Source organism: Heptranchias perlo, unplaced genomic scaffold, assembly GCF_035084215.1.
Source record: "Heptranchias perlo isolate sHepPer1 unplaced genomic scaffold, sHepPer1.hap1 HAP1_SCAFFOLD_388, whole genome shotgun sequence".
Classification (NCBI taxonomy): Eukaryota; Metazoa; Chordata; class Chondrichthyes; order Hexanchiformes; family Hexanchidae; genus Heptranchias; species Heptranchias perlo.
Window position 1 is genome coordinate 58087 of NW_027139400.1, and position 26763 is coordinate 84849.

At 56.2% G+C, this 26763-nt stretch overlaps 1 protein-coding gene across 1 annotated transcript in view; it reads right to left on the bottom strand.

The window, feature by feature from the left end:
* Nucleotides 1–1977: 1977 nt before the first annotated feature.
* pex16 (peroxisomal biogenesis factor 16) overlaps nt 1978–26763 on the bottom strand; it is a 43012-nt gene continuing 18226 nt past the window's right edge. Inside the window, 10 exon segments of the mRNA XM_067978786.1 lie at nt 1978–2663; nt 3216–3280; nt 4084–4106; nt 4108–4204; nt 5033–5048; nt 5051–5104; nt 5707–5856; nt 9611–9706; nt 11369–11478; nt 12193–12326. Coding sequence (XP_067834887.1) covers nt 2605–2663; nt 3216–3280; nt 4084–4106; nt 4108–4204; nt 5033–5048; nt 5051–5104; nt 5707–5856; nt 9611–9706; nt 11369–11478; nt 12193–12326 — 804 coding nt within the window. The 3' untranslated portion in view covers nt 1978–2604.

Sequence of the window (26763 nt, forward strand, 5' to 3'; positions counted from 1 at the left end):
CCGGGACACCGCGTGTCCACTCCCTCACTGACCGGGACACCGCGCTCCACTCCCTCACTGACCGGGACACCGCGCTCCACTCCCTCACTGACCGGGACACCGCGCTCCACTCCCTCACTGACCGGGACACCGCGCTCCACTCCCTCACTGACCGGGACACCGCGCTCCACTCCCCTCACTGACCGGGACACCGCGCTCCACTCCCTCACTGACCGGGACACCGCGTTGTCCACCCCCTCACTGACCAGGACACCGCGCTCCACTCCCCTCACTGACCGGGACACCGCGCTCCACTCCCCCTCACTGACCGGGACACCGCGTGTCCACCCCCTCACTGACCGGGACACGCGCTCCACTCCCCCTCACTGACCGGACACCGCGCTCCACTCCCCCTCACTGACCGGGACACCGCGTGTCCACTCCCTCACTGACCGGGACACCGCGCTCCACTCCTCACTGACCGGGACACCGCGCTCCACTCCCCTCACTGACCGGACACCGCGCTCCACTCCCCTCACTGACCGGGACACCGCGCTCCACTCCCTCACTGACCGGGACAACCGCGTGTCCACTCCCTCACTGACCGGGACACCGCGCTCCACTCCCTCACTGACCGGGACACCGCGTGTCCACTCCCTCACTGACCGGGACACCGCGTGTTCACTCCCCTCACTGACCGGGACACCGCGCTCCACTCCCTCTCACTGACCGGGACACGCGTGTCCACTCCTCACTGACCGGGACACCGCGCTCCACTCCCCCTCACTGACCGGGACACGCGTGTCCACTCCCTCACTGACCGGGACACCGCGTGTCCACTCCCTCACTGACCGGGACACCGTGCTCCACTCCCTCACTGACCGGGACACCGCGCTCCACTCCCCTCACTGACCGGGGACACCGCGCTCCACTCCCCCTCACTGACCGGGACACCGCGTGTCCACTCCCTCACTGACCGGACACCGCGCTCCACTCCCTCTCACTGACCGGGACACCGCGTGTCACTCCCTCACTGACCGGGACACCGCGCTCCACTCCCTCTCACTGACCGGGACACCGCGTGTCCACTCCCTCACTGACCGGGACACCGCGCTCCACTCCCCCTCACTGACCGGACACCGCGCTCCACTCCCTCTCACTGACCGGGACACCGCGTGTTCACTCCCTCACTGACCGGGACACCGCGCTCCACTCCCTCACTGACCGGGGCTCCACTCCCCTCATACCCTCCCGATGTTTTGGCTCCCCCCCAACCCAGGGCCTGACAGGGGGCACGGGACTGCAGTGCCCAACAGACCTGACCTGGCACAGAAACCAAGGGTGCATTCCCCCAGACCCAAATAGAGAGAAAAACCGAAGGACACGAACATTGAGAAGTATTTACAAAGACACATTTATAATCTCACAATTTACAACTATCGTGGCATCTGATATCAAACAACAAGACATTTTGAATCAATGACCCTCTGAGACTGGAACAGGCTGTGTGTCTGCTGCTCTACACTGGGAGAGACGGCCAGCGATCCAGGAGGGCAGAGTAACACGTCCCTACACACGGCTGGGGGAGGGGGAGAGGGGGCACGTTGAGTTTGAAGGCAGTGTCAGAACGGGGGAGCGAGGGGGCGAGAGAGGGGAGCGGAGGGGGCGAGAGGGGGGCGAGAGAGGGAGCGGAGGGGGGCGAGAGAGGGGAGCGGAGGGGGGCGAGAGAGGGGAGCGGAGGGGGGCGAGAGAGGGGAGCGGAGGGGGGCGAGAGAGGGGAGCGGAGGGGGGCGAGAGAGGGGAGCGGAGGGGGGCGAGAGAGGGGAGCGGAGGGGGGCGAGAGAGGGGAGCGGGAGGGGGGCGAGAGAGGGGAGCGGAGGGGGGCGAGAGAGGGGAGCGGAGGGGGCGAGAGAGGGGAGCGGAGGGGGGCGAGAGAGGGGAGCGGAGGGGGGCGAGAGAGGGGAGCGGAGGGGGGCGAGAGAGGGGAGCGGAGGGGGTGAGAGAGGGGAGCGGAGGGGGGCGAGAGAGGGGAGCGGAGGGGGGCGAGAGAGGGGAGCGGAGGGGGGCGAGAGAGGGGAGCGGAGGGGGGCGAGAGAGGGGAGCGGAGGGGGGCGAGAGGGGAGGCGAGAGGGGAAGCAGGGGGGTGAGAGGGGAGGCAGGGGGGTGAGAGGGGAGGCAGGGGGGGTGAGAGGGGAGGCAGGGGGGGTGAGAGGGGAGGCAGGGGGGTGAGTGAGAGGGGAGGCATGGGGGGTGAGAGGGGAGGCAGGGGGGTGAGGGGAGCGAGGGGAGTGAGGGGGGAGCAGAGGGTGCAGACACGAGCTCGAGTTACCGCCTGCGGCAGGGACCTGGGCAACTGTTACCTGCAGACGCCGCACTCTGAGCTACACATTGGGAGAGGAAATGGCCGGCAGTTCCCACAGGGAGAGCGGCTTTCGTCAGCCTGAGCGACGCAGGGATTGGTCAGTCAGATCTTTACAGGGTCAGACTGTCACTGGCGTTGCCACATAAATACTCCTGGGGATCTACTGAATGTCTGGGCCCTGGACAACGTCGAGTGGGCCTGTGGAATACAGCTGATCATCAACAGCACAATCTGGGATCCAATTGGTGGGCGAGAGGGACTGGTTATCCCCAGTTGTAAAAATAGATCTTCTGCCAAACTGGTAAATAATCCATCAGTGGCCCTGGAACAGAAACAGGGTCAGTGTTACAAACCTGGCCAGGCCACATCCAGCATCCTCCCTCCCCCTCCCCTGGGGACCCCCTCCCCTCCCTCGGTCCTCCGTCCCCCCCCCTCCCTCCCCCTCCACCCACCCTCCCTCCCCCTCCCGCTCCCCCCCCACCCTCCCTCCCCCTCCCCCTCCACCCACCCTCCCTCCCCCTCCACCCACCCTCCCTCCCCTCCACCCACCCTCCCTCCCCCTCCCTCCCCCCACACTCCCTCCCTCCCCCGTCCCTCCCCTCCACCCACCTCCCTCCCCCTCCCCGCTCCCCCCCCCACACTCCCTCCCCCTCCCCGCTCCCCCCCCCCACTCCCTCCCCCTCCCCGCTCCCCCCCCCCACACTCCCTCCCCTCCCCACACTCCCTCCCCCCCCCACACTCCCTCCCCTCCCCACACTCCCTCCCCCTCCCCACACTCCCTCCCCCTCCCCCTCCCCGCTCCCCCCCCACACTCCCTCCCCCTCCCCACACTCCCTCCCCTCCCCCCCCCCCCCCCCGAGAGATCTGTACTTACGAGCAACCAGCCCGACCCCCGGGACATAGTCAGCGAGTAATCGCAGCAGGAACAGGATCTTGGTCCTGGAGGAACAGATCGGGAGGTGAGGGGAAGTCTCCCAGCATCTTCACCCATCAACACCCGGACCCCCCCGCCCCCTCCCCCCGGTGACTGGGGACACGGGCCCGGACCCCCCCCCCGCGGTGACTGGGGACACGGGGCCCGGACCCCCCCCCCGCGGTGACTGGGGACACGGGGCCCGGACCCCCCCCCCGCGGTGACTGGGGACACGGGGCCCCGGACCCCCCCCACCCCGGTGACTGGGGACACGGGGCCCGGACCCCCCCACCCCGGTGACTGGGGACACGGGGCCCGGACCCCCCGCCCCCTCCCCCGGTGACTACGGGGCCCGGACCCCCCCACCCCGGTGACTGGGGACACGGGGCCCAGAAGCCCCCCCCCCCCCGCGGTGACTGGGGACACGGGGCCCGGACCCCCCCCCGTGGTGACTGGGGACACGGGACACGGACACCCCCCGGTGACTGGGGACACGGAGCCCGTACCCACCCGGTGACTGGGGACACGGGGCCCGGACCCCCCCCGTGGTGACTGGGGACACGGGGCCCGGACCCCCCCCGTGGTGGACTGGGGACACGGGGCCCGGACCCCCCCCGTCGTGACTGGGGACACGGGGCCCCGGACCCCCCCCCCCCCGTGACTGGGGACACGGGCCCGGACCCCGCCCCGTGACTGGGACACGGGGCCTGGACCCCCCCCGGTGACTGGGGGCACGGGGCCTGGACCCCCCCCCCGGTGACTGGGGGCACGGAACCCGGACCCCTGACCCAGCGTGTGAAACAGAATGCGAGAAGTGACTCTCTCTCACTCGGAGTATCGGTCGTAGAACGGGGGAGCGCAGCAGGTAGTAGAGCAGCAAGAAACTCCTTCGACGCAGCTCTGCTCGCTCGGCTGGGGTCATCGCCTTGGGCTCTCTCATCAAGGTCAAACTGTGGCAAACACACAGGGGTCAAAATACAACAAAACACCCTCAGTGCGCTGGTGTCAGTATAACTCTGATCACTCCCTATTAGCCCTCAGTGAGCTGGTGTCAGTATAACTCTGATCACTCCCTATTAACACCCTTAGTGCACTGGTGTCAGTATAACTCTGATCACTCCCTATTAACACAGTCAGTGAGCTGGTGTCAGTATAACTCTGATCACTCCCTATTAACACCCTTAGTGCGCTGGTGTCAGTATAACTCTGATCACTCCCTATTAACACAGTCAGTGCGCTGGTGTCAGTATAACTCTGATCACTCCTATTAACACCCTCAGTGCGCTGGTGTCAGTATAACTCTGATCACTCCCTATTAACACCCTCAGTGCGCTGGTGTCAGTATAACTCTGATCACTCCCTATTAACACAGTCAGTGCGCTGGTGTCAGTATAACTCTGATCACTCCCTATTAACACAGTCAGTGGCGCTGGTGTCAGTATAACTCTGATCACTCCCTATTAACACAGTCAGTGCGCTGGTGTCAGTATAACTCTGATCACTCCCTATTAACACCCTCAGTGCGCTGGTGTCAGTATAACTCTGATCACTCCCTATTAACACCCTCAGTGCGCTGGTGTCAGTATAACTCTGATCACTCCCTATTAACACAGTCAGTGCGCTGGTGTCAGTATAACTCTGATCACTCCCTATTAACACCCTCAGTGCGCTGGTGTCAGTATAACTCTGATCACTCCCTATTAACACCCTCAGTGCGCTGGTGTCCCCGCCCCCCCCCCCCCGATCAGACTCTGTGATGCATGAGAACACAGACCCACCTCGCTACGTCCAGGATCCTGACAGGAGCCACGGCTTCCAGGATTTCTGCCCCCACATTCCTAAACCGGTGACTGGGAACACAAGGTAAGGATAATAATAGAAACCGTGGGATAACAGAGGGAGGAGGCAGATTGTAATAGCCTCCTCCTGTTCTTGTATAACAGGTTCGAAGGGCTGAATGGCCTCCTCCTGTTCTTGTGTAACAGGTTCGAAGGGCTGAATGGCCTCCTCCTGTTCTTGTGCAACAGGCTCGAGGGGCTGATCGGCCTCCTGCTGTCCCAGTGTAACAGGCTCGAGGGGCTGAATGGCCTCCTCCTGTTCTTTGTATAACAGGCTCGAGGGGCTGAACGGCCTTCTCCTGTTCTTGTGTAACAGGCTCGAGGGGCTGATCGGCCTCCTGCTGTCCCAGTGTAACAGGCTCGAGGGGCTGAATGGCCTCCTCCTGTTCTTTGTATAACAGGCTCGAGGGGCTGAACGGCCTTCTCCTGTTCTTGTGTAACAGGCTCGAGGGGCTGAACGGCCTTCTCCTGTTCTTGTGTAACAGGCTCGAGGGGCTGATCGGCCTCCTCCTGTCCCAGTGTAACAGGCTCGAGGGGCTGAATGGCCTCCTCCTGTTCTTTGTATAACAGGCTCGAGGGGCTGAATGGCCTCCTCCTGTCCCAGTGTAGGATACGGTGCACCAGCGGTCGGGCTATATACAGCGACTCAGCCACGGTCTCCTGCCTGCTGAGGGGGGTGGGAGGGTGCAGAGTTTCTCCGTGTGATATCCGCTCTCTCTCCTCCTCCTGAGGAACGCCCCAGCGACGAAAGTGCAGTGACGGAGCTGAAACAAGAAGGTCAAAGGTTACATGGTCAGATAGAACCCTCGCCACACCCTTCACCTGGGGGCAGGGGGGGGAGGGAGAGGCAGCGGGAGTGCTGCACTGTCGGAGGGTCAGTACTGAGGGAGTGCTGCACTGTCGGAGGGTCAGTACTGAGGGAGTGCTGCACTGTCGGAGGGTCAGTACTGAGGGAGCGCTGCACTGTCGGAGGGTCAGTACTGAGGGAGTGCTGCACTGTCGGAGGGTCAGTACTGAGGGAGTGCTGCACTGTCGGAGGGTCAGTACTGAGGGAGCGCTGCACTGTCGGAGGGTCAGTACTGAGGGAGCGCTGCACTGTCGGAGGGTCAGTACTGAGGGAGTGCTGCACTGTCGGAGGGTCAGTACTGAGGGAGTGCTGCACTGTCGGAGGGTCAGTACTGAGGGAGTGCTGCACTGTCGGAGGGTCAGTACTGAGGGGAGCGCCGCACTGTCGGAGGGTCAGTACTGAGGGAGTGCTGCACTGTCGGAGGGTCAGTACTGAGGGAGCGCTGCACTGTCGGAGGGTCAGTACTCTGAGAGAGTGCTGCACTGTCGGAGGGTCAGTACTGAGGAGCGCTGCCACTGTCGGAGGGTCAGTACTGAGGGAGCGCTGCCACTGTCGGGAGGGTCAGTACTGAGGGAGAGCTGCACTGTCGGAGTGTCAGTACTGAGGGAGCGCTGCACTGTCGGAGGGTCAGTACTGAGGGAGCGCTGCACTGTCGGAGGGTCAGTACTGAGGGAGCGCTGCACTGTCGGAGGGTCAGTACTGAGGGAGCGCTGCACTGTAGGAGGGTCAGTACTGAGGGTGCGCTGCACTGTCGGAGGGTCAGTACTGAGGGAGCGCTGCACTGTCGGAGGGTCAGTACTGAGGGAGCGCTGCACTGTGGGAGGGTCAGTACTGAGGGAGTGCTGCACTGTCGGAGGGTCAGTACTGAGGGAGCGCCGCACTGTCGGAGGGTCAGTACTGAGGGAGTGCTGCACTGTCGGAGGGTCAGTACTGAGGGAGTGCTGCACTGTCGGAGGGTCAGTACTGAGGGGGTGCTGCACTGTCGGAGGGTCAGTACTGAGGGAGCGCCGCACTGTCGGAGGGTCAGTACTGAGGGAGCGCTGCACTGTCGGAGGGCCAGTACTGAGGGAGTGCTGCACTGTCGGAGGGTCAGTACTGAGGGAGTGCTGCACTGTCGGAGGGTCAGTACTGAGGGAGTGCTGCACTGTCGGAGGGTCAGTACTGAGGGAGCGCCGCACTGTTGGAGGGTCAGTACTGAGGGAGCGCTGCACTGTGGGAGGGTCAGTACTGAGGGAGTGCCGCACTGTCGGAGGGTCAGTACTGAGGGAGCACCGCACTGTCGGAGGGTCAGTACTGAGGGAGCGCTGCACTGTCGGAGGGTCAGTACTGAGGGAGCGCTGCACTGTGGGAGGGTCAGTACTGAGGGAGTGCTGCACTGTCGGAGGGTCAGTACTGAGGGAGCGCCGCACTGTCGGAGGGTCAGTACTGAGGGAGTGCTGCACTGTCGGAGGGTCAGTACTGATGGAGCGCCGCACTGTCGGAGGGTCAGTACTGAGGGGGTGCCGCACTGTCGGAGGGTCAGTACTGAGGGAGCGCCGCACTGTCGGAGGGTCAGTACTGAGGGAGCGCTGCACTGTCGGAGGGCCAGTACTGAGGGAGTGCTGCACTGTCGGAGGGTCAGTACTGAGGGAGTGCTGCACTGTCGGAGGGTCAGTACTGAGGGAGTGCTGCACTGTCGGAGGGTCAGTACTGAGGGAGTGCTGCACTGTCGGAGGGTCAGTACTGAGGGAGCGCCGCACTGTTGGAGGGTCAGTACTGAGGGAGCGCTGCACTGTGGGAGGGTCAGTACTGAGGGAGTGCTGCACTGTCGGAGGGTCAGTACTGAGGGAGCGCCGCACTGTCGGAGGGTCAGTACTGAGGGGGTGCTGCACTGTCGGAGGGTCAGTACTGAGGGGGTGCTGCACTGTCGGAGGGTCAGTACTGAGGGAGCGCCGCACTGTCGGAGGGTCAGTACTGAGGGAGCGCTGCACTGTCGGAGGGCCAGTACTGAGGGAGTGCTGCACTGTCGGAGGGTCAGTACTGAGGGAGTGCTGCACTGTCGGAGGGTCAGTACTGAGGGAGTGCTGCACTGTCGGAGGGTCAGTACTGAGGGAGCGCCGCACTGTTGGAGGGTCAGTACTGAGGGAGCGCTGCACTGTCGGAGGGTCAGTACTGAGGGAGTGCTGCACTGTCGGAGTGTCAGTACTGAGGGAGTGCTGCACTGTCGGAGGGTCAGTACTGAGGGAGTGCTGCACTGTCGGAGGGTCAGTACTGAGGGAGAGCTGCACTGTCGGAGGGTCAGTACTGAGGGAGTGCTGCACTGTCGGAGGGTCAGTACTGAGGGAGTGCTGCACTGTCGGAGGGTCAGTACTGAGGGAGCGCTGCACTGTCGGAGGGTCAGTACTGAGGGAGCGCTGCACTGTCGGAGGGTCAGTACTGAGGGAGCGCTGCACTGTCGGAGGGTCAGTACTGAGGGAGCGCTGCACTGTCGGAGGGTCAGTACTGAGGGAGAGCTGCACTGTCGGAGGGTCAGTACTGAGAGAGTGCTGCACTGTCGGAGGGTCAGTACTGAGGGAGCGCTGCACTGTCGGAGGGTCAGTACTGGGGGAGCTCTGCACTGTCGGAGGGTCAGTACTGAGGGAGCGCTGCACTGTCGGAGGGTCAGTACTGAGGGAGCGCTGCACTGTCGGAGGGTCAGTACTGAGGGAGCTCTGCACTGTCGGAGGGTCAGTACTGAGGGAGTGCTGCACTGTCGGAGGGTCAGTACTGAGGGAGCGCTGCACTGTCGGAGGGCCAGTACTGAGGGAGCTCTGCACTGTCGGAGGGTCAGTACTGAGGGAGCGCTGCACTGTCGGAGGGGCAGTACTGAGGGAGCGCTGCACTGTCGGAGGGTCAGTACTGAGGGAGCGCTGCACTGTCGGAGGGCCAGTACTGAGGGAGCTCTGCACTGTCGGAGGGTCAGTACTGAGGGAGCGCTGCACTGTCGGAGGGTCAGTACTGAGGGAGCGCTGCACTGTCGGAGGGTCAGTACTGAGGGAGCGCTGCACTGTCGGAGGGTCAGTACTGAGGGAGCGCTGCACTGTCGGAGGGTCAGTACTGAGGGAGCGCCGCACTGTGGGAGGGTCAGTAGTGAGGGAGCGCTGCAGTGTCGGAGGGTCAGTACTGAGGGAGAGCCGCACTGTCGGAGGGTCAGTAGTGAGGGAGCGCTGCAGTGTCGGAGGGTCAGTACTGAGGGAGCGCCGCACTGTGGGAGGGTCAGTACTGAGGGAGCGCTGCACTGTCGGAGGGTCAGTACTGAGGGAGAGCCGCACTGTCGGAGGGTCAGTAGTGAGGGAGCGCTGCAGTGTCGGAGGGTCAGTACTGAGGGAGCGCCGCACTGTGGGAGGGTCAGTACTGAGGGAGCGCTGCACTGTCGGAGGGTCAGTAGTGAGGGAGTACTGACCCTCCGACAGTCCAGCGCTCCCTCGGTTCTGCACTTGAGTGTCAGCCTGGATGATGTGGTCAAGTCCTCGGTGTGGGATTTGAACCAATGACCATGTGAATCAGAGGGGAGAGAGCTGCCCCCTGACCTGTGGTTTGAACTTGTCTCGATCCATTCCTGCACACAGAGGGAGGAGGGGGGAGACATCAGTACAACCCAGTCACACTCACCGAGGGTGCTTCACAACAGGAAGAATCGAGAGTGAACTCACTGCGGTCCAGGGTCCGCACCACCCGTCTCGATCGCTGTCCAACGAAAGTACCTCTGCTAAACCCGGGCGTGTCTCCCGCTTCACCGCAGTGCTTCACTAAATGGAAGAGATGGCAGAGAGTGAGTTACTGGGGAGGGGAGGGAGGAGGAGGGGGGGGGAGGGGGACGAGCACGAGGAGGGGGAGGGGGTCGAGCACGAGGAGGGGGGAGGGGGACGAGCACGAGGAGGGGGGAGGAGGACGAGCACGAGGAGGGGGGAGGGGGACGAGCACGAGGAGGGGGGAGGGGGACGAGCACGAGGAGGGGGGAGGGGGACGAGCACGAGGAGGGGGACGAGCACGAGGAGGGGGACGAGCACGAGGGAGGGGGACGAGCACGAGGGAGGGGGGAGGGAGAAGAGCACGAGGGGGGGGGCGGGGGAGGGGAGGGGCACGAGCACGAGGAGGGGGGGAGGGGGACGAGCACGAGTGGGGGGAGGGGGACGAGCACGAGGAGGGGGGGAGGGGGACGAGCACGAGGAGGGGGGAGGGGGACGAGCACGAGGAGGGGGGAGGGGGACGAGCACGAGGAGGGGGGAGGGGGACGAGCACGAGGGGGGGGAGGGGGACGAGCACGAGGAGGGGGGAGGGGGACGAGCACGAGGAGGGTGGGGAGGGGGACGAGCACGAGGAGGGTGGGGAGGGGGACGAGCACGAGGAGGGTGGGGAGGGGGACGAGCACGAGGAGGGGGGGGGAGGGGGACGAGCACGAGGAGGGTGGGGAGGGGGACGAGCACGAGGAGGGGGGGGGAGGGGGACGAGCACGAGGAGGGGGGGGGAGGGGGACGAGCACGAGGAGGGGGGGAGGGGGACGAGCACGAGGAGGGGGGGGGGGCGGGGGGGAGGGGAGGGGGTCACTGTCTATTGGTCCTTCTGACCTCACTCTCGGACTCACGTCCAGCACTGTGCGCTCCACTTTCTCATCAATGGCTTGATTACGTTCTTTTCCCACTGTTTTTCTCTGCCCCCCATCCCCCCATCCCCCCCGTGCTCGTCCCCCTCCCCACCCCGTGCTCGGCCCCTCGACCCCTCCCTCCATTTCTCACTCTGGCTCTATATCTCCATTCACCACTCTCCCCTTCTCTCCATCTCTCCATCTGGCTCGATATCTCCATTCACCACTCTCCCCTTCTCTCCATCTCTCCATCTGGCTCGATATCTCCATTCACCACTCTCCCCTTCTCTCCTTCTCTCACTCTGGCTCGATATCTCCATTCACCACTCTCCACTTCTCTCCATCTGGCTCGATATCTCCATTCACCACTCTCTCCTTCTCTCACTCTGGCTCCATATCTCCATTCACCACTCTCCCCTTCTCTCCATCTCTCACTCTGGCTCCATATCTCCATTCACCACTCTCCCCTTCTCTCCATCTCTCACTCTGGCTCCATATCTCCATTCACCACTCTCCCCTTCTCTCCATCTCTCAACTCTGGCTCTATATCTCCATTCACCACTCTCCCCTTCTCTCCATCTCTCACTCTGGCTCCATATCTCCATTCACCACTCTCCCCTTCTCTCCATCTCTCAACTCTGGCTCCATATCTCCATTCACCACTCTCCCCTTCTCTCCATCTCTCACTCTGGCTCTATATCTCCATTCGCCGCTCTCTCGTTCTCTCACAGTGGCACGATATCTCCGCTCATCTATCCATCTCTCGATCTCCACCTGTCTCTCGCCCCCTTCCCTTTCTCTCAATGTCTGGCTGTTGGTCTCCCACCTTCACTGGTGTCTCTGCACAGGTGCCTCTCTCTGTCCAGTGGGATGATTGGAGGCGAGGTCTGGATCCCAGTCTTGTACCAGAGCAGCAGCAGGATTCTCAGAATTGCTCTGAAACGAGATGGGCATTCCAACAGTTTGAGAAAAGGTTTCAAAAAAATAAAAAAACGAGCAATGCACAGGGAACAGGCAGGAGTCAGTCAGTGGGAAAGGACTGAAATTTGCCACTCCAGAGAGATTCCGGGTTAGGACAGCACCAGGAGCGGGACATGGCCCGGGTTAGGACAGCACTAGGAGCGGGACATGGCCCGGGTCAGGACAGCACTAGGAGCGGGACATGGCCCGGGTCAGGACAGCACGAGGAGCGGGACATGGCCCGGGTCAGGACAGCACCAGGAGCGGGACATGGGCCAAGGTCAGGACAGCACCCTGTTACAAGAGGAGACTAATCGACGTTCCCACGTGGTGAATTGGTGACTGATTTTACCTGCTCCCACTCTCTCACTCCCCAGACTGGTCCAATGACCTGCCCCCTGTGAGTGAGCAGGCCTAGGGTGCTGCTCAGGGACATGGTGTAATGGTGTGCTGGGTGTGATGATAATCAGGACTGGGAGAGAGGACTCAGGCTACAGGGGCTCACTCTGGTGAGACAGCAACGTCATTGGTTTTCAGCTGCTGCAGAGCAGGTGACAGCCCAGGCCCCAGGGCTCATTGAAGGGTTCTGATAACTGGAGGTGGCAGTAGAGACACAAACTATTGGGGGTGGGGGTTAAAGGGTGAGGGGCTTTACAGAGGACAGCTCACTCTGCAGGGGACGGCACTTACTTGGCAATCTGGATGACGAGGATTACCAGCCAGCGACTGCTCTCACCCCACAGCTTGGCCGAGCCCATCTCGGTGAACACTTCCACGTGTTCCAGGACTGTGAGCCATGTCATCAATCGCTGCTGAGTGACCGACTGAAAGAGAAACGGTACAGGAGCACAGTGAGACCCAGCACCGCACGGCCCACAGGACAATAAACACCACCCAGTACAGGAGCACAGTGAGTCCCAGCACCGCACGGCCCACAGGACCAGGAACACCACCCAGTACAGGAGCACAGTGAGTCTCAGCACTGCAGGGCCCACAGGACAATAAACACCACCCAGTACAGGAGCACAGTGAGACCCAGCACCGCACGGCCCACAGGACCAGGAACACCACCCAGTACAGGAGCACAGTGAGTCCCAGCACCGCACGGCCCACAGGACCAGGAACACCACCCAGTACAGGAGCACAGTGAGACCCAGCACCGCACGGCCCACAGGACAATAAACACCACCCAGTACAGGAGCACAGTGAGTCCCAGCACCGCACGGCCCACAGGACAATAAACACCACCCAGTACAGGAGCACAGTGAGACCCAGCACCGCACGGCCCACAGGACAATAAACACCACCCAGTACAGGAGCACAGTGAGACCCAGCACCGCACAGCCCACAGGACAATAAACACCACCCAGTACAGGAGCACAGTGAGTCTCAGCACCGCACGGCCCACAGGACAATAAACACCACCCAGTACAGGAGCACAGTGAGACCCAGCACCGCACGGCCCACAGGACAATAAACACCACCCAGTACAGGAGCACAGTGAGTCCCAGCACCGCACGGCCCACAGGACCAGGAACACCACCCAGTACAGGAGCACAGTGAGTCCCAGCACCGCACGGCCCACAGGACAATAAACACCACCCAGTACAGGAGCACAGTGAGTCCCAGCACCGCACGGCCCACAGGACAATAAACACCACCCAGTACAGGAGCACAGTGAGTCCCAGCACCGCACGGCCCACAGGACCAGGAACACCACCCAGTACAGGAGCACAGTGAGTCTCAGCACCGCACGGCCCACAGGACAATAAACACCACCCAGTACAGGAGCACAGTGAGACCCAGCACCGCACGGCCCACAGGACAATAAACACCACCCAGTACAGGAGCACAGTGAGTCCCAGCACCGCACGGCCCACAGGACAATAAACACCACCCAGTACAGGAGCACAGTGAGTCCCAGCACCGCACGGCCCACAGGACCAGGAACACCACCCAGTACAGGAGCACAGTGAGTCCCAGCACCGCACGGCCCACAGGACAATAAACACCACCCAGTACAGGAGCACAGTGAGACCCAGCACCGCACGGCCCACAGGACAATAAACACCACCCAGTACAGGAGCACAGTGAGTCCCAGCACCGCACGGCCCACAGGACAATAAACACCACCCAGTACAGGAGCACAGTGAGTCTCAGCACCGCACGGCCCACAGGACAATAAACACCACCCAGTACAGGAGCACAGTGAGACCCAGCACCGCACGGCCCACAGGACAATAAACACCACCCAGTACAGGAGCACAGTGAGTCTCAGCACCGCACGGCCCACAGGACAATAAACACCACCCAGTACAGGAGCACAGTGAGACCCAGCACCGCACGGCCCACAGGACCAGGAACACCACCCAGTACAGGAGCACAGTGAGTCTCAGCACCGCACGGCCCACAGGACAATAAACACCACCCAGTACAGGAGCACAGTGAGTCCCAGCACCGCACGGCCCACAGGACAATAAACACCACCCAGTACAGGAGCACAGTGAGACCCAGCACCGCACGGCCCACAGGACAATAAACACCACCCAGTACAGGAGCACAGTGAGTCCCAGCACCGCACGGCCCACAGGACAATAAACACCACCCAGTACAGGAGCACAGTGAGTCTCAGCACCGCACGGCCCACAGGACAATAAACACCACCCAGTACAGGAGCACAGTGAGACCCAGCACCGCACGGCCCACAGGACCAGGAACACCACCCAGTACAGGAGCACAGTGAGACCCAGCACCGCACGGCCCACAGGACAATAAACACCACCCAGTACAGGAGCACAGTGAGACCCAGCACCGCACGGCCCACAGGACAATAAACACCACCCAGTACAGGAGCACAGTGAGTCCCAGCACCGCACGGCCCACAGGACAATAAACACCACCCAGTACAGGAGCACAGTGAGTCTCAGCACCGCACGGCCCACAGGACAATAAACACCACCCAGTACAGGAGCACAGTGAGACCCAGCACCGCACGGCCCACAGGACAATAAACACCACCCAGTACAGGAGCACAGTGAGTCTCAGCACCGCACGGCCCACAGGACAATAAACACCACCCAGTACAGGAGCACAGTGAGACCCAGCACCGCACGGCCCACAGGACCAGGAACACCACCCAGTACAGGAGCACAGTGAGTCTCAGCACCGCACGGCCCACAGGACAATAAACACCACCCAGTACAGGAGCACAGTGAGTCCCAGCACCGCACGGCCCACAGGACAATAAACACCACCCAGTACAGGAGCACAGTGAGACCCAGCACCGCACGGCCCACAGGACAATAAACACCACCCAGTACAGGAGCACAGTGAGTCCCAGCACCGCACGGCCCACAGGACAATAAACACCACCCAGTACAGGAGCACAGTGAGTCTCAGCACCGCACGGCCCACAGGACAATAAACACCACCCAGTACAGGAGCACAGTGAGACCCAGCACCGCACGGCCCACAGGACCAGGAACACCACCCAGTACAGGAGCACAGTGAGACCCAGCACCGCACGGCCCACAGGACAATAAACACCACCCAGTACAGGAGCACAGTGAGACCCAGCACCGCACGGCCCACAGGACCAGGAACACCACCCAGTACAGGAGCACAGTGAGACCCAGCACCGCACGGCCCACAGGACAATAAACACCACCCAGTACAGGAGCACAGTGAGTCTCAGCACCGCACGGCCCACAGGACCAGGAACACCACCCAGTACAGGAGCACAGTGAGACCCAGCACCGCACGGCCCACAGGACAATAAACACCACCCAGTACAGGAGCACAGTGAGACCCAGCACCGCACAGCCCACAGGACAATAAACACCACCCAGTACAGGAGCACAGTGAGTCTCAGCACCGCACGGCCCACAGGACAATAAACACCACCCAGTACAGGAGCACAGTGAGACCCAGCACCGCACGGCCCACAGGACAATAAACACCACCCAGTACAGGAGCACAGTGAGACCCAGCACCGCACGGCCCACAGGACCAGGAACACCACCCAGTACAGGAGCACAGTGAGACCCAGCACCGCACGGCCCACAGGACCAGGAACACCACCCAGTACAGGAGCACAGTGAGACCCAGCACCGCACGGCCCACAGGACCAGGAACACCACCCAGTACAGGAGCACAGTGAGACCCAGCACCGCACGGCCCACAGGACCAGGAACACCACCCAGTACAGGAGCACAGTGAGTCCCAGCACCGCACGGCCCACAGGACCAGGAACACCACCCAGTACAGGAGCACAGTGAGTCCCAGCACCGCACGGCCCACAGGACAATAAACACCACCCAGTACTGGAGCACAGTGAGACCCAGCACCGCACGGCCCACAGGACAATAAGCACCACCCAGTACAGGAGCACAGTGAGTCCCAGCACCGCACGGCCCACAGGACAATAAACACCACCCAGTACAGGAGCACAGTGAGTCCCAGCACCGCACGGCCCACAGGACCAGGAACACCACCCAGTACAGGAGCACAGTGAGTCCCAGCACCGCACGGCCCACAGGACAATAAACACCACCCAGTACAGGAGCACAGTGAGACCCAGCACCGCACGGCCCACAGGACCAGGAACACCACCCAGTACAGGAGCACAGTGAGACCCAGCACCGCACGGCCCACAGGACCAGGAACACCACCCAGTACTGGAGCACAGTGAGACCCAGCACCGCACGGCCCACAGGACCAGGAACACCACCCAGTACAGGAGCACAGTGAGTCCCAGCACCGCACGGCCCACAGGACCAGGAACACCACCCAGTACAGGAGCACAGTGAGACCCAGCACCGCACGGCCCACAGGATAATAAACACCACCCAGTACAGGAGCACAGTGAGTCCCAGCACCGCACGGCCCACAGGACCAGGAACACCACCCAGTACAGGAGCACAGTGAGTCCCAGCACCGCACGGCCCACAGGACAATAAACACCACCCAGTACAGGAGCACAGTGAGTCCCAGCACCGCACGGCCCACAGGACCAGGAACACCACCCAGTACAGGAGCACAGTGACTCCCAGCACCGCACGGCCCACAGGACCAGGAACACCACCCAGTGTCAGAGGCTCACTGTGAACACACACACAGTACTGAGCAACACGGCCTCACAAACTTACAGGATCAACCCTGGTTCAATGAGGAGTGGAGAAGAGCATGCCAGGAGCAGCACCAGGCGTACCTAAAAATGAGGTGCCAACCTGGTGAAGCTACAACTCAGGACTACATGCATGCTAAACAGCGGAAGCAACATACTATAGACAGAGCTAAGCGATTCCACAACCAACGGATCAGATCAAAGCTCTGCAGTCCTGCCACATCCAGTCGTGAATGGTGGTGGATAATTAAACAACTAACGGGAGTAGGAGGCTCTGCAAACATCCCCATCCTCAATGATGGCGGAGTCCAGCACGTGAGTGCAAAAGACAAGGCTGAAGCGTTTGCAACCATCTTCAGCTAGAAGTGCCGAGTGGATGATCCATCTCGGCCTCCTCCCGATATCCCCACCATCACAGAAGCCAGACTTCAGCCAATTCGATTCACTCCATGTGATATCAAGAAACGGCTGAGTCACTGGATGCAGAAAAGGCTATGGGCCCCGACAACATCCCAGCTGTACTGCTGAAGACTTGTGCTCCAGAACTAGCTGCGCCTCTAGCCAAACTGTTCCAGTACAGCTACAACACTGGCATCTACCCGACAATGTGGAAAATTGCCCAGGTATGTCCTGTCCACAAAAAGCAGGACAAATCCAATCCAGCTAATTACCGCCCCATCAGTCTACTCTCAATCATCAGCAAAGTGATGGAAGGTGTCGTCGACAGTGCTATCAAGCGGCACTTACTCACCAATAACCTGCTCACCGATGCTCAGTTTGGGTTCCGCCAGGACCACTCGGCTCCAGACCTCATTACAGCCCTGGTCCAAACATGGACAAAAGAGCTGAATTCCAGAGGTGAGAGTGACTGCCCTTGACATCAAGGCAGTATTTGACCAAGTGTGGCACCAAGGAGCCCTAGTAAAATTGAAGTCAATGGGAATCAGGGGGAAAACTCTCCAGTGGCTGGAGTCATACCTAGCACAAAGGAAGATGGTAGTGGTTGTTGGAGGCCAATCATCTCAGCCCCAGGATATTGCTGCAGGAGTTCCCCAGGGCAGTGTCTGAGGCCCAACCATCTTCAGCTGCTTCATCAATGACCTTCCCTCCATCATAAGGTCAGAAATGGGGATGTTCGCTGATGACTGCACAGTGTTCAGTTCCATTCGCAACCCCTCAGATAATGAAGCAGTCCGTGCCCGCATGCAGCAAGACCTGGACAACATCCAGGCTTGGGCTCATAAGTGGCAAGTAACATTCGCGCCAGACAAGTGCCAGGCAATGACCATCTCCAACACATCTTTGTGTCAGTATTTACAATCGAAAAAGAGGATAGCATGCCAGAAAACCCAATAAAACTAATATTGAATCAGAGGCAGGGACTCGATAAAATTAACATAAATAAAGCAACAGTAATGAAAAAAATAATAGCACTAAAGAGTGACAAATCCCCAGGACCAGATGGTTTCCATCCCAGGGTTTTAAAGGAAGTAGGTGAGCACATTGCAGATGCCCTAACTATAATCTTTCAAAGTTCTCTAGATTCAGGAACTGTCCCTCTGGATTGGAAAATTGCACGTCACTCCGCTTTTTAAGAAAGGAGAGAGAGGGAAACCAGGGAATTATAGACCAGTTAGCCTAACATCTGTTGTGGGGAAAATGCTGGAGTCTATAATTAAGGATAGGGTGACTGAACACCTCGAGAATTTTCAGTTAATCAGAGAGAGCCAGCATGGATTTGTGAAAGGTAGGTCGTGCCTGACAAACCTGATTGAATTTTTTGAAGAGGTGACTAAAGTAGTGGACAGGGGAATGTCAATGGATGTTATTTAAATGGACTTCCAGAGGGCATTTGATAAGGTCCCACATAAGAGACTGTTAGCTAAGATAGAAGCCCATGGAATCGAGGGAAAAGTACGGACTTGGTTAGGAAGTTGGCTGAGCGAAAGGCGACAGAGAGTAGGGATAATGGGAAGGTGCTCACATTGGCAGGATGTGACTAGTGGAGTCCCACAGGGATCTGTCTTGGGGCCTCAATTATTCACAATATTTATTAACGACTTGGACGAAGGCATAGAAAGTCTCATATCTAAGTTTGCCGATGACACAAAGATTGGTGGCACTGTAAGCAGTGTAGATGAAAACATAAAATTACAAAGCGATATTGATAGATTAGGTGAATGGGCAAAACTGTGGCAAATGGAATTCAATGTAGACAAATGTGAGGTCATCCACTTTGGATCAAAAAAGGATAGAACAGGGTACTTTCTAAATGGTAAAAAGTTAAAAACAGTGGATGTCCAAAGGGACTTAGGGGTTCAGGTACACAGATCATTGAAGTGTCATGAACAGGTGCAGAAAATAATCAATAAGGCTAATGGAATGCTGGCCTTTATATCGAGAGGACTGGAGTACAAGGGGGCAGAAGTTATGCTGCAGCTATACAAAACCCTGGTTATACCGCACCTGGAGTACTGTGAGCAGTTCTGGGCACCGCACCTTCGGAAGGACATATTGGCCTTGGAGGGAGCGCAGCGTAGGTTTACTAAAATGATACCCGGACTTCAAGGGTTAAGTTACGAGGAGAGATTACACAAATTGGGGTTGTATTCTCTGGAGTTTCGAAGGTTAAGGGGTGATCTGATCGAAGTTTATAAGATATTAAGAGGAACAGATAGGGTGGATAGAGAGAAACTATTTCCGCTGGTTGGGGATTCTAGGAGTAGGGGACACAGTCTAAAAATTAGAGCCAGACCTTTCAGGAGCGAGATTAGAAAACATTTCTACACACAAAGGGTGGTAGAAGTTTGGAACTCTCTTCCGCAAACGGCAATTGATACTAGCTCAATTGCTAAATTTAAATGTGAGATAGATAGCTTTTTGGCAACCAAAGGTATTAAGGGATATGGGCCAAAGGCAGGTATATGGAGTCAGATCACAGATCAGCCATGATCTTATCAAATGGCGGAGCAAGCACGAGGGGCTGAATGGCCTACTCCTGCTCCTATGTTCCTCTAAGAGAGTCTAACCTCCCCTTGACATTCAGCGGCATTACCATCGCCGAATCCCCCACCATCAACATCCTGGGGGTCACCATTGACCAGAAACTTAACTGGACCAGCCATATAAATACTGTGGCTACGAGAGCAGGTCAGAGGCTGGGTATTCTGCAGCGAGTGACTCACCTCCTGACTCCCCAAAGCCTTTCCACCATCTACAAGGCACAAGTCAGGAGTGTGATGGAATACTCTCCACTTGCCTGGATGAGTGCAGCTCCAACAACACTCAAGAAGGAATAAGGGGAAAAAAACACTAGTGGGCGTAGTATATAGGCCTCCTAATAGTTGCAACTCTGCTGGAAGAAGTATTAATCAGGAAATAGTCGGGGCATGTAATAAGGGAACAGCGATAATTATGGGGGATTTTAACTATCATATTAACTGGACAAATCAAATTGGGCAGGGCAGCCTTGAGGAAGAGTTCATTGAGTGTATTAGGGATGGATTTCTTGAGCAGTATGTAACTGATCCTACATGGGGGCAAGCAACCTTGGACCTGGTCCTGTGTAATGAGCCAGGATTAATTAATAATGTCCTAGTAAAGGATCCCCTTGGAATGAGTGACCATAACATGGTTACATTCCATATCCAATTAGAGGGTGAGAAGGTTGGTTCTCAAACAAGCGTACTGAGCTTGAATAAAGGAGACTATGATGGTATGAGAGCGGAATTGATTAAAGTGGACTGGGAAAATAGATTAAAGGGTAAGACAGTACATGAACAGTGGTGTTCATTCAAGGAGTTATTTTACAACTTTCAAAAAATATATATTCCACTGAGGAAAAAAGGGTGTAAAAGAAATGACAGCCATCCGTGGCTAAGTAAAGAAATTAAGGATAGTATCCGACTAAAAACAAGGACATATAAGGTAGCCAAACTTAGTGGGAGGATAGAAGATTGGGAAGTCTTCAAAAGACAGCAAAAAGTAACTAAAGGATTGATTAAGAAAGGGAAGATAGATTATGAAAATAAATTAGCAAAAAATATAAAAAGATAGCAAGAGTTTCTACAGTTATATAAAAAGAAAAAGGGTGGCTAAGGCAAACGTAGGTCCCTTAGAGGATGAGACCGGGAAATTAATGGTGGGAAACATGGAGATGGCAAAAATGCTGAACAAATATTTTGTTTCAGTCTTTACGGTAGAGGACACTAAGAATATCCCAAAACTGGACAAACAGGGGACTCTCGGGGGGGGGGAGGAGCTAAATACGATTAAAATCACTAAGGAATTGGTGCTCAGTAAATTAATGGGACTCAAGGTGGATAAATCCCCAGGACTTGATGGCTTACATCCGAGGGTCTTGAGGGAAGTGACAGTAGGGATTGTGGATGCTTTGGTAATAATTTTCAAAAATTCTCTGGACTCGGCAAAGGTCCCGGCAGATTGGAAAACTGCTAATGTAACACCCTTATTTAAAAATGGTCTAGCGGTTAGGATTCCTGGTTTTCACCCAGGCGGCCCGGGTTCGACTCCCGGTATGGGAACCAAGTGTATTCGCTTTCAGTTTTTGCTGAACCAGACTAAGAGTAAAGAATCCGGTATCGTCATTTGGGGGCTCGGGTCCGGGATCTCACCGGTCGATCGCCGAGAGTTCGCGGCGTAAGAGACGAATTGTCTTGGACACGGACGAAGGAGAGGGCGCCCCAGGTGAGTAAACACTTCTTTACCACTCCGGCTTTCCTAAATCTGTCACGTCTGACGACGAATCGTCCCATCGCTAACTCTTGCGTGGCGTCCTTACGAGATTCAGCCTAGTACTTAGTCTGGCGAATACACGGATATAGGTTAGTGATCAATATCACTAAGGTTCAGTCGGCGTACTGAGGGAGTGGTAATCAACACACCACTAGGTCAGGCTTTGAGTTCCGGGTAATTGAGTATAAACCGAAACTCTGAAGCGGTAGGTCAGTGATCAACAAACATCACGGAGTCCAGTTCGCGTTCCTGGTCATTGAAAATAAACAGGAAGTGCGAATACGGTGCGTTAGTGATCAAAATATCACTCGGTTCGAGTTCCTGGTGATTGGATACAAACAGGACCTTTGAACACGGTGGGTCAGTGATCAATATCACTGAGGGTTAGGTTTCAAGTCTCTGGTGATTCGGTATAAACCAGTACTTTGAATCCTTGGGGATTGGATACAAACAGGAACTGATTGCTTGTGCTGATCGACTACAGAAGGAAGTGCCTGTCACACACCCCGCCTTAGACTGGTTGTTAAGAGAGGAGATCCTCCACGCGAAGGTCAGGACCCTGAAGTGGGTGTAGGCACAAAGGGCACTTAGGATTGTGAGGCACAAGCAGTCAGGACCATAATTAAATCCAGTAAGTAACTGGGTGGTGACATACGGTAGCGTTAACTAGTTGACTTGACTGGGTAGCGACCAATACTGTTGTCTTAACTGGTCGACTAAGGGTAACAAAACAAGATAAGATGGGTAATTGTTTGGATGTCACTACGGAACCGGGAAGTCCCTTACAAATTTTGTGTGAAAAATATCCAGACAAGGTAAAACAATTAAGACAGTTGTCAGGGGGTCTGAATAAAAGACTGGGCAATGAGGAATGGCCATTGGGGGGCAGTAAAAACCGAGATGCCGTCACTAAGGCTGAGGAACTAATTTGGAAAAATAACGGAGGTAAACCAGCCAAAGGGTTAATTGCTTTATGGAAACAGTACTGTCAGGAATTGAGAGGAGCGTCAGTATTAGCCAGCTGGCAAGATAACGCGTTAAAGTTAGGAATAGGACTCACTGAAGGAGGAATAGTTAAGTCTGTAGAACTCCTCAAAAAAGAATGTGCTCATGCAGAACGGGAGTCTGAAAAGACTTCGGTCGAGTCTAAAACACTTGATAGGAGTGGATTACGTAATCCAATGGTTGGCATGGCTTTGACCGGGGAAGACGATGAATTAGATGAATGGAACTTCAGGTCCCATGTAACTCCCCAGGGTCCTAGTGCTCATCCTGCATACAGTAGCCTCTATCCCTCAGCAGCTCCGACACCGGTTGTTCAAACTGCTGTCATAACGCCTCAAATTGTTTCCCCAGTCTCCTCCCGTACCAGAAGTCAAACTAAGGGCTTAGTGGCTCCAATTTTTAAACCCTCAGCCAACCCACCTAGTTCCGGACAGCAGCTGAGACTGGACAGTCAGGGACTTAGAGACGCAGACACTAGAGAGCCGGGTGACGACTTGATATCACTAGACTCAAGACGTAATAAGAACATAAGAACATAAGAAATTGGAGCAGGAGTAGGCCAATCGGCCCCTCGAGCCTGCTCCGCCATTCAATAAGATCATGGCTGATCTGATCCCAACCACAAATCGAAAGAACACAAGAAGTCGGAGCAGGACCCGGCCACATAGCCCCTGGGCCCTCTCCGCCACCCACAGGGCATTGACCGATCCGAACTCAGCTTCATGTCCAATTTCCTGCCCGCTCCCCATAACCCCTAATTCCCTTTACTTCTAGAAAACTGTCTATTTCTGTTTTAAATTTATCTAATGATGTAGCTTCCACAGCTTCCTGGGGCAGCAAATTCCACAGACCTACCACCCTCTGAGTGAAGAAGTTTCTCCTCATCTCAGTTTTGAAAGAGCAGCCCCTTATTCTAAGATTATGCCCCCTAGTTCTAGTTTCACCCATCTTTGGGAACATCCTTACTGCATCCACCCGATCAAGACCCTTCACAATCTTATATGTTTCAATAAGATCGCCTCTCATTCTTCTGAACTCCAATGAGTAGAGTCCCAATCTACTCAACCTCTCCTCATATGTCCGCCCCCTCATCCCCGGGATTAACCGAGTGAACCCCGCCTATGTCGCGGCTAACGCCGGAGACGCTGACAACCCCCAAACGATAAATGTGTACTGTCCATGGAGACCCCACGAAATAATGGCCATTCTAACCGGGATACCGGATACAAAACAAGCACCTACCTCATTCGTGGACTTTCTTCGGACTACCATTTCCGTCTATAATGCCGAATCAAGGGACGTATGGTCGCTAATACAGCAAGTTTTAACCCCTGCTGAACATACTAAATTCCTAGCAAAGTTGACCTATCAGAATCATGCCGCACTGGTGGAACAGGTAGCAAATGATGAACACCGCCAGCAGCGTCTTTTTGCTGCCCTTAGTGCTATTCTACAAAAACCAGTTGACATAAGCAAGATCTTAGACACCAAGCCTAAAAAGGGAGAGGGAGCAGAAGAATATTTGGAAAGATTCTCTGAAATATACCAGAATCAGTCAGGGGATGTAGCATACCGTGACAAAAAGGACTCGCCACAGTACTGTGCTATGTTATTGAACTGCCTACCGAGTCAGGTTGCTCAAGCAATTAAGACTAATAATATGAACTGGTCAGAGAATACTCCCACCCAGATGAATAGGGCAGTAAAATACTACTGGACGAATAATTAGCACCAGGAAGGTCAAGCCCAAGTTAGGGTCAAGACTGAGTATGTGATGAAAAAGGAAGAGCCAAAACTCATAACAGGATATCAGATGGAGCCTCAGCCTTGTGTCCCAGGATGGGTGGACAGGGAAGGGAATGGATATGTTACACATCCTAACGGACCAACCGCCCCTAATTATGGCCCACCCTATGTTCCCCCGAGACGTAATTCTGAACGGAGAAGAGGAGGAGGGAGACAGACAGGGTCAGATGGCTGTTTCAATTGTGGTCAGCGGGGCCACTGGAGCAAGGAATGTCCCTCCCGTAGACAACAAAGAGGGGAACAGATGCAGGGGCAGCGAAGAGGAGGTTGGCAAGGGAATCGAGGACGAGGAAGATATACGGACTTTTCCCATAATAATCCGTTCCCCCAGTATTGACTAGCTAACCTTGTGGTGAACGGGATCCAGTCAGAACAGGAGCCCGTTCTGTCATTAATGATCGAAGGAAACCCACATACATTCTTAGTAGACACCGGAGCAACTATGTCATCTGTCCGATCGGAGCTCAATCTCCCTGAGTCCGGGGAAAGACAGAGTCTGTCTGGTTTCCAGGGACAAGTGAACCAATACCCGATATCTAAACCAGTGGAAGTATATTTTGGAAATGAGTCAGTAAAACACCAATTTATAATCACAAATGGACTAGACTGTAACCTCATGGCTAGAGACTTGCTCTGTACATTTCGCCTGAGCATTGAGTGCGGGGATGAAGGACTGACTGTGAAACCATGGGCCCCCAAAAGGCAGTGTTATGTTTCTATCACCCCACAATGGTGGTCTCTAGATTTTAAGGATGAGGGTCCCCTTCATGTAACCTTGGCTTACGATATGAGTGGGAAGAATAAGGAATTGGAGGACTTTTACCGAAGCTATGTAGGAACGGAATGGGAAGTTATCCGTCGAGCTATGGTTACAGGACCAGAAGGGAGAGCAGAGTATGTTGAGATCCCCTCAGAGTTATGGAAGGAAGCACCTATTACAGGTTACATCGCTCGACGTGCTGCAAAAACAATGGGATGGGATCCAGGATACTTTGAAATAAAAGGGGCCCCACATATCACCCGGGAGGTGAATTACCCGCACCATGCGAGGAATCTAGGACCCATGGTAAATCGGGCAGTCGAACAAGCTGATCCAAATAACCGGCAGAAGCAGATCCTGTCAAATGGCCGGACTATTCTGTTTTATCAGACACCAAAGGTTAACAGGGCACAATTGTACCACCATGTGGGCAAAGAAAAACCAGAATATGTCAATCCGCAAGTGTGGGCAGAGGACCCCACACAGGGAGGATGCGTTAAGATGACTCCTATTCATGTGGCCCTGCAGGACAATGTTGCATTACCCTCTATTCGACAATATCCACTAAAGCAACAGGCAATACCAAGCATTGACAAACTGATCACTGGATTATTAAAGCAAGGGATTTTGATTAAATGTCAGTCCCCGTGTAACACGCCCATTCTTGCAGTTCCGAAGCCAGGGAAACCAGACCAGTACAGATTAATACAGGACTTACGATCTATTAATGCTATTGTACAGTCGCTACACGCACTTGTACCCAATCCGGCCCATATTCTGGCTCAAGTCCCGGCAGCAGCTAAAATCTTTGCAGTAGTTGATCTCCAAAATGCCTTTTTCGCCTTACCGCTAGACCCATCTAGCCAGTATCTTTTTGCTTTCACTTACAAGGGACAGCAATATACGTGGACCCGACTGCCACAAGGCTTCGTTAACTCCCCAACGTTATTTTCTAGATGCCTACAGGAGCAATTACAGACATTGACTTTAAAACAAGGGTCTGCACTAGTCCAATATGTGGACGATCTGTTGATAGCCAGCCCTGATGAGCAGAGTAACCGGGAAGACACTGCCCAACTGCTAAATCACTTATCCTCGCTAGGGTACATAGTATCCCAGTCGAAAGTACTGGTGGCCCAACAGAGGGTTAAGTTTCTTGGCGTCTTGCTCTCAGCAACTGAGCGAGGCTTAGAAAGAAGCAGGATTGAACCAATCTGTCAATTCCCTGTACCTCGCACTGCAAAGGAGGTACGGCAGTGGATGGGAATGGTAAACTATTGCAGACAGTGGATCCCTAATATTGCCTTGGACACTAAATTATTAACGCCATATACCAACAAAGAGGGCAAATTTCAACTAGATTCCGAAGCTTTAGAGGCATTCAAGAGATTAAAGGAAGCTTTGTCACAAGCACCCGCATTGGGGAGACCCCTGTATGACAGACCCTTTCAGTTGTACTGTACTATCCTCACTGATTGCTCGACTGCTGTTCTGACTCAAAAACATGGAGACAAGCATAGACCGGTGGCGTACTACTCTTCGAAGTTAGATCCAGTAGCACTGGGACATCCAGTTTGTACTCAGATTTTAACGGCCATTTACAATAGCCTGCAGTCGGCTGCTAATCTGACTTTACAACAGGACATTACAGTATACAGTTCACACTCGGTAACTGCATTATTAGGACAGCTGCAGACTCAACATCTTACCATGGCCCGACAAAATAAGTATGAGATATATCTGCTGAATAATCCTAAGCTGCACTTTAAACATTGTACTACTATCAACCCAGCGTGTTTTCTCACAGAGC